Source organism: Musa acuminata, chromosome BXJ1-5 (assembly GCF_036884655.1).
Source record: "Musa acuminata AAA Group cultivar baxijiao chromosome BXJ1-5, Cavendish_Baxijiao_AAA, whole genome shotgun sequence".
NCBI lineage: Eukaryota > Viridiplantae > Streptophyta > Magnoliopsida > Zingiberales > Musaceae > Musa > Musa acuminata.
The window spans coordinates 44,935,619-44,949,249 of NC_088331.1; the positions used below are offsets into that span (position 1 = coordinate 44,935,619).

General features: G+C 40.1%; 1 protein-coding gene across 2 annotated transcripts; it reads left to right on the forward strand.

Annotated features, from left to right (window-relative positions):
- Window positions 1–2,843: 2,843 nt before the first annotated feature.
- Window positions 2,844–13,631, forward strand: LOC135674514 (putative cyclic nucleotide-gated ion channel 9). Of its 2 annotated transcripts, none has more exons than XM_065184442.1 (8): window positions 2,844–3,026; window positions 5,123–5,266; window positions 6,241–6,823; window positions 8,344–8,556; window positions 11,748–12,055; window positions 12,148–12,259; window positions 12,383–12,619; window positions 12,698–13,631. In XM_065184442.1, the coding sequence occupies exons 2-8, from the start codon at window positions 5,208–5,210 to the stop codon at window positions 13,376–13,378; spliced, it is 2,193 nt and encodes a 730-aa protein (XP_065040514.1). In that variant the 5' UTR covers window positions 2,844–3,026; window positions 5,123–5,207; the 3' UTR covers window positions 13,379–13,631. The 2 variants fall into 2 exon arrangements, with proteins under 2 accessions (XP_065040514.1, XP_065040515.1); XM_065184443.1 differs by having other exon boundaries at window positions 2,888–3,026; window positions 5,082–5,266.

Below are 13,631 nucleotides of genomic sequence, written 5' to 3' on the forward strand. Positions count from 1 at the left end.
CGTACAGTACCAAATGGGCACGGAAAGCGGCGACATGGTCCGTCGGGTCAGTGGAGTCGTCGTATGCGTCCAAAGAAGGGAGCTGGAAGTTCGGGGGAATGGCGTGATCTCGTATCTCTGGTGCGAACGGAGATCCTCGATGTGTGTCCATCCCGAGCTCTCCCTCTGAGTTGCGAAACTCCTTCTCTAGTTCGTCGAGCCGCTGACTAAGAAAGCGTAGTTGGGCTCGTAGGGAGTTCGTTGACTCCGGAGATTATACTTCGGGCTTCGGGGGGTCGCTCGGGTCTGCCATCACTGGATCCCCGAGTGGGGTCGGTCGCACTCGAGGCGAAGCGGGAGGCTCCGGAGGTGTCACGTGGGCCCAGGCGGGCGGCTCTTGTTGCCGTAGCAGTTGAGTCATAAGTGGGGGTGTCGGTTGGGAAATGAGCGGGATGATGGTTTGCACCATATCCGTCAGAGCTCGGACTTGACGAGCAAGGTCGTGAAAAGCCTCGGATGACACTAGCGAGGGGGCGCTCGGAGCGCCCTCGGGCGGAAGCAGATCCGGGTTGTCGAATGAACGCCAGTAGCATTCCGAGGTCGCGGGGAGGTCGTCAGCCCGCGACCCATCGCGCAAGGGACGCACGGCCTACGCTTCTGCTAGGAACGATCCCTCGAAAGGGAGTTCGTCGGGATCAGTATGAGGATCCCTCGACATTCAGGCCCTCCTTCTAGCGCCAAAATGATGCGGGGGGCATCTGTTTAAGCCGTGGCTTCGGGACCGTCTCAGCTCGGTTCGGGGGTCCATATGTCAGGGATCTCGGGCTCCGTCCCTCGAGGTCTCCCGAAGGCCAAGCACGGTGGTTCGGGTCGGGAGGTCGGGTCGGCAGAAAGCTCCGCCGCAGCGCCGGGAAGAGGCGACACCGTCTCGGACCTACACACAGGTCAGACCGGGAGCTCGGCCCGACCCCTCCGACGATCAAGTTAGCGATGTGGAGAGGGTTTTGGAGGAAGAGATGCCTCCATACAAGTGTTGTGTGTGAGTTCGTCCTCCCCCCCTTTGTTCGTTTAGAACTCTGGGGTATTTATAGATGAGTTTTGATGTTACCTGATGTAGCTGCTTGCAGGAGGCAAGCTGATAGCGTCTGACCTGGGGTTGGCGTGGCGTGAATAACTAAGCCTGAGTTAGGCGTTAATGCCGACTTCCTCGGGCAGTGTGTTGTCCAGGCATGGCTGACGTCATGGCGTGTTACATCGCCATTTTTACCCTTATCAGTCTTCATCACCATCTTCCTTCCCATCTGATCTAATGAATTTATCGTTCCCTCCCACCTTCACCCCTTGGCCCCCATCATACCCGCCACCTTATGCTCACTATCCTCGTGTACTGCACAGATGACTAACATCATCATCCGTAATCTTTACACAATGAATCAATGGCATAAGAGTCATTATTATCTTTGCAAATCTCAATAATCCTTATCAAACATTTCCTTATGTGTCGTGTATCGGTGTCGTTCGTTTCCGTTTTCTGCTCCGACGTGGCGATTCGACTCCCCAATTATATACTTTTAAATTTTATTTTAAAAAAATTCTATTATTAAAAATATTTAAAATTTTCTATGGATAAATTCTTGAAAAATACCTCTAAGAAAAATGCCTCTACCTCCGTTTCATATTATCTCTGCATCGTCTTCATCACCATCTTCCTTCTCGTCTGATCTAATGAATTTATCGTTCCCTCCTACCTTCACCCCTTGGCCCCCATCATACTCGCCACCTTATGCTCACTATCCTCGTGTACTGCACAGATGACTAACGTCATCATCCGTAATCTTTACACAAGGAATCAATGGTATGAGAGTCATTATTGTCTTTGCAAATCTCAATAATCCTTGTCAAACATTCCCTTATGTGTCTTGCTTTTGCTATACTCTCCTATAGCCCTTAAGTGAGAAAAGAGATAATGTCCCGTTCTTCTTCATACGAAGGCAAGACGGGTTTGATGGAATCGATAAAAACATCGATAAATCCATTAGGACAAAAGGAAGGAGAGGCAACGATGTAGGGCGACGGTGGATTCGACGAGGGTCAATATCTTTTCACATAATATATAGGAATTTTTAAAAATTGATGCATGCGAATTTTTAGATTTTCTTTTCAAGAATTCACCTAATTTTGCTAATGGTATTTATTTTAATTTATAAAATAAAAATAAAAATATTATATTTGTTGCTCTTTCATCCCTATCATCCTTTTTACTGTAATATAAACCTTAAACATCCATTTTTTTTCTCTAAGATATATTTTATTTATGATTTCTTGGCACTTGTCTTGCAGGATAAAGATAATTTTCCCAATGAAAATAAAATATTCATATAAAATATGAAAAATAAGGTGTCCTGTTGACTTTTCTTTTCGTCAGTGTTGCTATCTTATTATATGACCAAACTAACCCTCTATCCCGAGTTCTCTCCTGTGAATCAACATCAACCGTCTGATCAAAGATTGTCGTCTGAGATGCCATTCCATGACAGCAGCTCTCCACCGTGTGATGCCAGGTGTCGTTTATTTTACTTTTTCCAGTAATTTTCTGCTGTGCGTTTGGTGGGTCCCCGCCTGGGAGCCCAATTCTCACCTAATAACAAGAAAGGTACTTTCCTGGTAATTTATATTTGGGTGGGAGAAGTGTGTCCGTTGTTGGACTCCCATGTAATTTTGTAAAGTCAGAGGGCAATACTGTATTTACGCACTCGTAAAAGAGGTTGCTGGTGGCTCGGCTGTCCAATTGTTGAACTCGTTCAGTTGAGTTTGTTTCCGAGTCGACTCGGGTCGGATCGAATGGAGGGCTTCGAGAGTTGAGACTTCTCGTCGGCCTCATCGGACTGCCATTTCCTAGCTTCGCAGGTCCTCCAGGTTCGGACGCCTCTGTTTCCCGGTGCTCCAAGTTCCACTCCTTGCCGGTGGAAAGTGCGAGATCTTCTTCAGTTGGTTCCCCTCTTGAGCAAAATCAAGAAAGCCCTTATATCCTCTCTAAGCTTCTCCAGGTAATTTTCGCGATCACCGCCTTCCAATCCTTTTCTTTTGGGCCGTCAAATCTTACTGCTAATGCTTGTATTCTAGAATTTAATCTTGGATCTCAAACTTCGCGCCTGAATTTGCTCGTTGACCGATTAGGTTTTTGTGTTTTTGACTTTTTGGCATGTATTAATGTGGGTTTTCGTTGGTTGGTGGAAATTTTGGATTGAAATCGTTATTCTACACTTTAGCATGCCACGAACAATTGCATCCGGAACACCAGAGACTTTGTACCGAAAACCTTAGTTTCAACCTTACAGAACTTGCGATTTGGTTTTTGGGTTTTTTTACTTTTTATTAAGAAAATCAGTTATTTCCAATATACTGTAAAACTAATGATTATAATCTATGTTAAGCAAAAAGATGAGGAAGGAAATATTCTTGCTTTAGCTAGTGATATAATGTGTTGCTGGCACATCATTGTGAATTACCACACTACATAAAATGCCAGCACACTTTCTTTCATGTTGTCTGTGTTAGTATAAAAACTGCAATATGCTACTATTTTACAAAAAAATTTAATATCAAAATATAAATCAAATAACGATATATCAAAATTATGTATCTTTGGATGTCATTCAGAAAATCTTTATCTGATTTGTAAATATACCACCGTCGAACCTAAAAACTATAGCGATATCGTTTTGTAAGGAGAATTAGACTCACGTTCTCTTTTCTTCCTAATCCTTCACAAGACCACTATGAGTGATGAAAGAGGCACTAAGAGAGATTGATAATAGAACAGTAATATCAATTTTTGGTGTTTTGTCCTTAGGAGGTCATGTCCTTTTATAGGCGAGAGCAGAGGGTTTAGGATGGTAATTAGGAAAGTCTCTCCTATCAAGATCATCTCCTAAAAAATTCTATCATAGTTGGACTTCCTTTATAGCTGATAACTATAACCAAAATCTAATGAAATCTATAATATATCTTATCTAATTAGATAGGACCACATAATCTAACAGGTTGTTCAATTTTTTCTGACCTCCTTTCCATATTTAGTGATGAAGTGACACCACCCATGTGGCATCATGTGGTGGCTGCTTGTCAAAAGATCTTTAACCCTAAAGATCAAAGATTTTGATGGTTAAACTTAAATCCATTATTTGTCAGTTTGCACTATTACTGATCCGATTTGTGATAAGCACAATCCAGTTATATCTTGTAATAAGACCCATAGTTTTAGATGTCAGTAGCATGTTGAATCAAGTTTTTGTGAGCAGTGGCCTGAGAACTCATGAAACTTGTTGCAGAGTGGTACACCTAGTGTTGCTCTGATTTCTAGGAGGTTATTTAGGCACTTGATTTGTTGATTGTATACTGTGATGGCCACACAACACAGAAAAAGAAAATTTGAAATTTATTTCTTTCACAAACCAAGTGCATCTATCTTTGAGGGAAAAAAAAACCATCCACATTTACAATTTGACTCAGAATAAATTAAGTAAAAAAATTCAACCCTACAAAGATTACTGTTATAGCAAGCTTTTGGTGCTATTCCTTTGTGTATCCTGCAACTTCTTTTGTTGTATATATGCAAACATGCTTGACTGCAATAGATTGTAGCTGCTAAACACGATTATGAAGACAACATGTCTAACATATTTCAAATAAAATTTTTGCCAACTTATGATATTGTCTCATTACAATTCAATTCCTTTAAGAAGTATATGCATATTCTTGTGTTTATGTAATATATGCACGTACATTGAAGTTGAAGTTTGGCACTTCAGTTAATCTGAATCTAAAATTATATTTCTTTTGATTCTTGTACTTAGTTGTCCAGTTCAGTGGCTTACTTTTTCTTTCTGCTAGATGATGCATGGTCATGCAAAGCTTCTTCTCATTTATGTTGGGAAAGCTATCTTATCCTATCCTATTTCTGAAATATGTAAACCAATAATGAGGCTTCACATAGAATAATGAGGCAAATCTTGGCATCTTATTAGTATTATAAACTTCAATTTTCTCTTTGTAGGTTATGTTTTTTTGTGGTTGACAAGGCTAATTGCTTTTCTGTGTAGGTGCCTCACATGATCTTGGTATTTTCTTTGTTTATGCTCAGGTTGGTTCTTGGATTACAACATCCTATAATTCAGCAGGTCATGATAGCCAACAGTTTGTAGTTTTCGTGGTACAAGATATACAAGATGCTTGACTGTGGTTACAAAGCACAATATATGGATGGCCAGAAAGAGAAATTTGTGAGGTGTGTTTATTGACAAGTTGCCTAATTTTAAATGTTTGTATCATTGTATACCTATTTTACAATATCTTTTGTTACTTGAAGCCATTTTGCCAATTTGTATATTAATTGGCCGTTTCTTTTCCATCTAATATTGCATTACTCCATTAACAAAATGTATGTTATATTTTTTATTTTTTACTAAAAGTGGTCCTGATTTAGATACATTTTCATGTCAAAATGTTATCTTAGGGCATTCTCTCTAGAGGTTATATGCTTACTGTACATTTTTCTTTTGTTTATTCTTCATTTATAGAGAGTTCTCACACTTCCCATAGAAACATTATTTTGTACAGTAATGTGCAACATACAGGGTTAAGCTTTATAAACTACAGTGCAAGCCATCTTGAATTCATAATTCTGGAAAATGACTCAGTGGTTTTCTTGTGAAATGGAAGAGGAAAACAGATTATTTTTGGATTATAAACTCACCTATAGTTTAGGTCCTAAACATGGTTAGAATTCCATGATAATTTCCATGGCTTGGATCATGTTATCAAATACCAGTCAGTATGTCGACCGGTATTGATTTGAGCAGGGATTGGTATTGGATCATATAGTTTGGGTTTGTATTTATCTGTTTAATAATTTTTTTCAACTAATACCAGATGGCATGGCAGTATGCCTCCCGATATCCTGCTACCATGTAGATCATTGAAACTAGTAGTGGACTTAGATTTAAAACCTGGATTTAGAGAATTGATTGTGTGAGGAGGTGAATATATACAATGTCGCTATAAAGGGGCCACAAGTTCTCTGGCTAGGTGCATTTGTGCTGAAAAATGTTTCCTTTAGCAAACCATGAATTCTTAGTTGAAACTTTCTAATGCAACTTGACAGCGTGAACTTGTTATAGAACATGAAATTACTATGTTCTTTTTCTTTGTTCTACTGAATTTACATTTTACCACTGTTCATGTTGTGATTTTTCTTCATAGGCTGGAAGAATCAAGCCCTACATTTTCCTGTACTTCTGACACTGGCAGAATGAATAGATGTGCATTCAATGTTGAGGGACTTAGTCGAGGATCAAAGAGCTCAACAAAATCCTCCAAGGGAGGGTTGAGAAAGGGATCTGAAGGATTTAAGTTGCTAGGTCGATCTCTTCGGTTCGGTGCTTCCAAGGAAGTTTTTCCAGAAGATCTGAAAGTATCTGAGAAGAAAATTTTTGATCCTCAAGACAAATTTCTTTTCCATATGAACAGGCTTTTTCTAATATCATGTATTCTTGCAGTATCAGTGGATCCATTATTTTATTATCTTCCCATCAAAGATGAAAATGAAAAATCAATGTGTCTTGGTATAGACCGAAAGCTAGCAGTTGTATCAACTACATTGCGAACAATCATTGATTTTTTCTATCTTATTCGAATGGCTCTTCAATTCCGCACTGCTTACATTGCTCCATCAACCCGGGTTTTTGGCAGAGGTGAACTTGTTATTGACCCTACACAGATTGCAAAGCAGTACCTAAGGAGCAACTTTGTTGTTGACTTTCTTTCGGTGCTACCACTTCCACAGGTGTGTTGCACTCTTATGTATTCAGCTAGATATTTATTGTATAGAAGTCATAAAGCTCTTCATTCACAATTACTTTGCTGAAAAATGTTTTCCTTCCATCTATTTTATCTTATATTGTTTATTGTAGCTTTCATTGTTGATTACACATAGAGTGTGTTTGATAACTTAATCATGGATTTCATTTATGGTTCTTTTGCTTCTTCACCATATTGAAAATGTTCCTTCACATTTTTTTAAAGAATAAATCAAATTAAAAAAGTTGGAAGTAAAATATAAACCATGTAACTTGTGAATCCAAAAAATTGTTCATAATCTCTACATCTTAAAGCATATATTTGAGAGAAAAAAAATTTGTTTGGTTGGTTGTAAATGACAAATCAAGGTAGCTTATCATACCATTGGTATCTTTTATTTTGATATGGCATGATGGACAAGTAGGAGATCATATGAATGATAAAAAAATTGTTTCTTTGCAAGCTAGGCATTCTTGATTATATTTAACAATGTTGATTTTGATCTGTGTTTCATTGATTTTTGGATAAGAAGTATTGAGGGTCTATTGTGATACTTTGACGTTGAACAAGTTCGCGATGAATAGAGGAAGATTTTCTTATAGTTGTGAGAATAGAGAAAGGAAACGAGAGAGGAAAGAAAGATAATATAGTAAAAAGAAAAAAAAAGATAATTACTAGATTCGTTCTATCTCAAGGAGAAAACACCGATGATGAAGCATCATATCTCCTCATGTATCACACGTGAATGATGAAATCATATATCGAAAAACAAATATAGTCTCATACCGCTCATAGATAATGTGTGAAAACATATTTTTATTCATTTATTTTATGATGTTTTAGTTATAATCCCGTTTCCCCTTTTTATAGACTCGAAGCACAAAGAAAAAATATAAAAAAATGTAAAAATAAGAAAGAATACAATAACTCCCACTAGGGCACATCAATTTTCTTATAGGGTAAAATCTTATTAAAACCCTTGAATCAATCAAGCCCAAAAGGTATCTCGTTTCTTTTCTTTAAAATCTTCAATCAAAAGTATGAGGGTCTTCTTCCTTTAGTTTGGTTTCTTAATATTCTCTTCTTGGGCAATCTTAATAACTAATATACGATTTTAGGATATGTTGTCATATGACAACTTATGAAACTTGCAAAAGACACTCTAAACTAGTCAAAGTTATTCAAAAAAAATTAAACATTAAAACAGTCCGTCATACATCTTGGTGTATCCCAGTTCTCTTCTGTCCATGTGTGTGTTTATTATATAAGCATATATCTTTAGTTTCTTGCTTTGTATATGAGAGTAAACTTGAAAGGATTTCCTTTTATTTTGGTTTATTTCACAAAGACTGTTTTTGCTCCCCATTTGTGTCAGTTTACTCTTTGGTTATTGAACTTCTTTGTTGCTTATTTGTGCTTGTTCTATCTATTAATAGCTCTATCTTTTTTGTTGTTGGTTTTCATATCATTATGCAAGATGAATTCAGTTTCAATAATTGCATGCAGATTGTAGTTTGGAGGTTTCTTCAAAGATCTAAAGGTTCTGATGTATCGGCCACAAAGAATGCATTGTTGGCCATTGTTCTGCTACAGTATATTCCTAGATTACTTCGCATTCTTCCTTTAACATCAGAACTGAAAAGGACAGCTGGTGTCTTTGCGGAAAGTGCTTGGGCTGGTGCTGCGTACTATCTATTGTGGTATATGCTAGCTTGTCATGTGAGTATCCTTTTCCATTTCTTTTTAACTAACCAATTAACTAATGACATATTATTTCTCCTGTTGATTCCTTTTGTAGAATAACCAAGAGATCATGCCTAAAGGAGATAATAGGTGGTTATGAATTTCTCTTGATGAATTCTGGTGCATAACTAACATGATATATGTCATAGCCATAGTGTGATCTTCTAAATTCTCCTAACCAAGAGTTGGCAGTGGTAGACAACTAATTAATACTTTAGATTGTTTGGCATTAGATTGAGATCTCACTGCATGCTATTTACTGTGGGTGTTCGATGTGTTTATGTGGTACAAAACAGGGTTTTAAATTTCGAATGATACCACCCGTTCCGGGCGGAACGCTTGATATAGCCACGTATCAGACTACGGGGCTGTATCGGGCAGTAATGGCCAAAATTTTGACTGTGACCGCCTGCTACTGGGCAGTATCAGCCTGGCTACGACGAGGGAAGAAGAAAGCGTCGAGAGAGAAGAAGAAATAGAGAGCATTCGAAGAAGAGAGAGAAAAAGAGGAAGAATTAGGAGAACCTCAACGCGTCCGATCCGGCACCACCCTCCCTCAACGATCCCGATCCAGGAGGTAACATCCAAGCGACGGCTAGAGCAACGGAAGAGGTGGTCTCCTTTGTCGCCTTATTTGCGATTCTGCGGCTTCTTCTTTGCTGAAGGCCGGAGACGTTTGCGGCCTTCAACGTCTTCGTCGCCTTCTTCGTTGAACACCGTAGATGAGGAGATGAAAAAGACTATGTTCTTCTCCTCATCTAAGGCGACGAAGAGAAGAGGAGGCGACGTCGCCGAGGTAGCGTACTGTCACGAACGATTGTCGCCACCCGCAACAACTTCGTTTAACGAACTGTTCGTCGCTCTTGCATGCTTGTACAGAGATATGACAGCCTACTTTGCCTTGGTTTTGTGTGTTTTTGCTTGTAAAAATGCATATTCGACCAGGTTGCAACGCTGCAGTGTGACCGCTCGTCGCGTCGGGTCGAACTGCCCCAAAATGGCTCCGTTTTCGCGTGCCACGACTTGTTTTCTGCAAGCCGCAACTGCACGTGAAACGTCAGCCATCTTAGCACTTTGGAACCCCCTGGGTGGCACAAGGCTGGATGGGGCTTTAGTATATTGTCGGGCATTGAACAATCTTCACAAGTTCGCACGTTAACTTGACGGGAACTTGCTTTCGCGCCCAGCATCCGGTGAGCAGTTGTTTATGGACTTGTAACTGTTCGTTCTACCTTCTAAAGTCCTTGTTTTTCTCCCTCCCCTCTTTTCTCTTATGCATGCAAGGTGCTCGCTGAATTGCTTGTAAAGCTTCCTTTTCTGCGAGACGTCAGGACTTGTCCGCCGCTCGTTTTTGAACTAATCAACCTTCTCTTTTACAGGTCCTTCGCGACTTGAGTGAGGTTGCAAATTGGCTGACCCTTTATAGACGCATATCGCAAGGGCGCATCATGACTTAGGCAATCCCAGCTAAGTCCGAAAAGTTGGCGCAAGGGCACTTCACGACTCAGGCAACTCAAGTTAAGTTCGCGTCTTTGCCGCAAGGGTGCCTCACGACTTAGGCAATTCCAGCTAAGTCTATGACATTGTGGTATCAAAGCCGACAAGCAATTCGAGCAAGCAACGAAGGAACTTTGCAATCTCGCCATGGCAAAGCATCATGGCGAATCAAGCAAGATGGGGCAAGTCGGACCCTTGCCCTAAGCAACCGCAGGTGGGTTGCAAATGCATACTCGCTCTCATGCTGTTGGAGTCACTCAGGAGGAGTGTGGTAGCGAACATGATGAACGAGAAGTTGGTTACTCTCCGCGAGGAGCGAAGGACCTGGGAGAAGAAGTCGTCGAAGCCGAGGCATCGTCAGCGACTTCTCCTCATCTGCGCGGGGAGAAGAAGTCATGGGGAGAAGAAACCGAGCAGAAGAAACCGCCGAGGCTTCGTGGGGAGAAGAAAATGAGCAGAAGAAACCGAGAAGAAACCGTTTCTTCTCCCCATGCGGGCAGAAGAAACGAGGCATCGTCGGCAACTTCTCCTCATCCGCGCGGGGAGAAGAAGCCTCGACGACGGATCAATGTCAATGGCCAATTATCTTGTTGGCATATTATTGGTAACTCCTTATACCGTGGAAATTAAATCCTCAGACTTAAGACTAGATCAAGGATACTTCTTGGTACCTGTAATTGTAGATAATTGTTGGATTAGGTGCTCTTTATCAAGGTCTTCAATTTTGAATAATATCGCCCGATACGTACCGGTCCGTTAGCAGACCGGTACGTTATCGGGCGGTATATATATATATATATATATATATATATATATATATATATATAAAAGATTTTGGTGACGTTGCCCCGTGGGGAGAAGAGAGAGGCGACGTCGTCGAACGGTATACCAAACGGTATATATATATATATACACATATATATACCGAACGGTATACTGAACGATTTTATTATATATATCTATATAAATATATATATCGAACGGTATATATATATATATTTATATATATATATAAATATATATATACCGAACAGTATACCACTCGGTATACAGTAGTACCGTACCATACCGAGCGAATATCGAAACTCTGGTACGGTACTATATTTCAATCCTTGCTCTCTATATTCTTATGCATAACCTTTTACTTGTTTGTTCTTTGGTTGGACATAGGACATAGGCAACTATTTTTAATAGTATAGGCTTTTCTTATTTTCATGCTGGATTGAGTTTGACAGCAGTTTGTCTTTCTAGCTTCTGTATTAGTTTTCTATTATCCATCAGAATCATAGATTGTTTGTCTCTAACCATGTTGGGGATTTAGTGTTGATACTTCTATGACAACTAATCTAAATTTGTGACTATATACTGATTAGTTAGTTCTTTGTGTTTCCTTGAAATTGGTAATTGGTGATGGTTGACTTGTCTGGTGGCTGTATCAAGAGCCTCAGGATGTATGTCAGTCTAGGTCAGATCTTGGAATTATGCCTATGGTTATAACATGTTGAGCATGGGCCCATTTTCTAAGGGCTCGGTAAATCTTGAATTTGAAGAGTCGGGTTGAGAAACACATTCCGTCTGATATTTCTAGGTCTTGTATAAATTTGGACTATTTGGTATTTATATTACATGAATAATTATTGTTCTCATTGTAGTTATTAGCATTTGTGCAGATAGTTGGTGCTTGCTGGTACTTGTTGTCTGTTAAGCGTGAAGATGATTGTTGGCATTCAGCTTGTAAGAATAACAGCACTGTCTGTAACATAAATTACTTGTATTGTGGTAATGAGCATCTTGATGGTTATGACAAATGGAAGAATGCCAGTGGACAGGATCTTCTGAATTACTGTTCACCTGATGATAACAATCAGTCCTTCAATTTTGGAATCTTTGCACAGTCTTTGACCTCTGGTGTTGTTGCATCAAGAAAGTTCTTTTCCAAACTTGCTTATTGTTTCTGGTGGGGTTTGCAGAATCTGAGGTAATGATTTTCTTTTACATCGGCACATAGAAATTGCCTTGAATTTTCTAGTATTCTGCTATGTAATGTTTACCATTCATACTTGCCTACAGTACCCTTGGCCAAGGGCTGCAAACAAGTACTTTTCTGGAGGAGGTTATCTTCTCAATTGCAATTGCTGTGTTTGGACTCATTCTTTTTGCCCTCCTTATAGGTAACATGCAGGTAAAGTTGGCGACGTTGATGTTTCTTTATAAATGGCTTTTTGTTTTGCGACAATCATCTCTGTTTCAGCGGCTCTCAGTTAAATGGACACTTATTATCTGATACTTTCTACTATCATTTCAGACATATCTTCAGTCGATAACAATACGACTTGAAGAGATGAGAGTTAAAAGACGTGATTCAGAGCAGTGGATGCACCACCGGATGTTACCATCAGAACTCAGGGAACGAGTTAGACGATATGATCAGTATAAGTGGTTGGAGACGAGAGGAGTGGATGAAGAAGGTCTGGTTCAGAGCCTTCCCAAGGACCTTAGGCGGGATATCAAACGTCATCTCTGTTTAGCTTTGGTGACGAGGGTAGGTTTGTCTGTCTGATCATCAGTACTTTCTTTATCATTCAGATATCTGGAATTTTGTAGGCTCTCTGGTGTGCAGGTCCCTCTGTTCGAGAACATGGATGAGCGTTTGCTAGATGCGATTTGTGAACGGCTAAAACCTACTCTTTATACAGAGAATACTTATATCTTGAGGGAGGGTGATCCTGTAGATGAGATGCTCTTCATCATCCGAGGACGCTTGGAGAGTATAACCACCGATGGTGGAAGAAGTGGATTTTTCAATCGAATTCTTTTGAAAGAACGTGATTTCTGTGGTGAAGAGTTGTTGACCTGGGCTTTGGATCCAAAGTCCGGTGGTAATCTGCCAACTTCCACTAGGACAGTGAAAGCCTTGAAGGAGGTCGAAGCTTTTGCATTAAATGCTGATGAATTAAAATTTGTGGCAAGCCAGTTCAGGCGCCTCCATAGCAGACAAGTGCAGCATACATTTCGCTTCTATTCGCCGCAGTGGAGGACCTGGGCTGCTTGCTTTATCCAAGCTGCATGGCGGCGCTACAGCAAGCGGAAGATAGCAGAACTCCGACGGAAGGAAGAAGAGGCAGGACTCAGGAAGAACTTGGTCAGAGGCACATCAAGCCTAGCTGCAGCCATCTACGCATCGCGATTTGCAGTAAATGCCCTCCGCAGCGTTCATCGACTCCGGAACAGAAGTGTCATGGAGTTGGTGAGATTGCAAAAACCACCAGAGCCTGATTTCACTGCAGAGGATGCTGATTAAATATAATTCCCCTTATCCATGGCAGAAGTAATACCAAGTATGGCAAAGATGTGTGATGCACACCTTCGTTCCTCTCTTAGTTTTGGTTCTAAGCATGCATGGGGTATTAAACTTCAATGTAAACTAAGCAGCAGTTTATGCAGGACCTGATGGTGACCAAAAACTAATTAGGGTAAGTGGCGAGTCTGTCATTTATGCCTGTATATTTGATATCTTCTAATATCGTGTGCATTATGGATCTCTGACTTTTTTA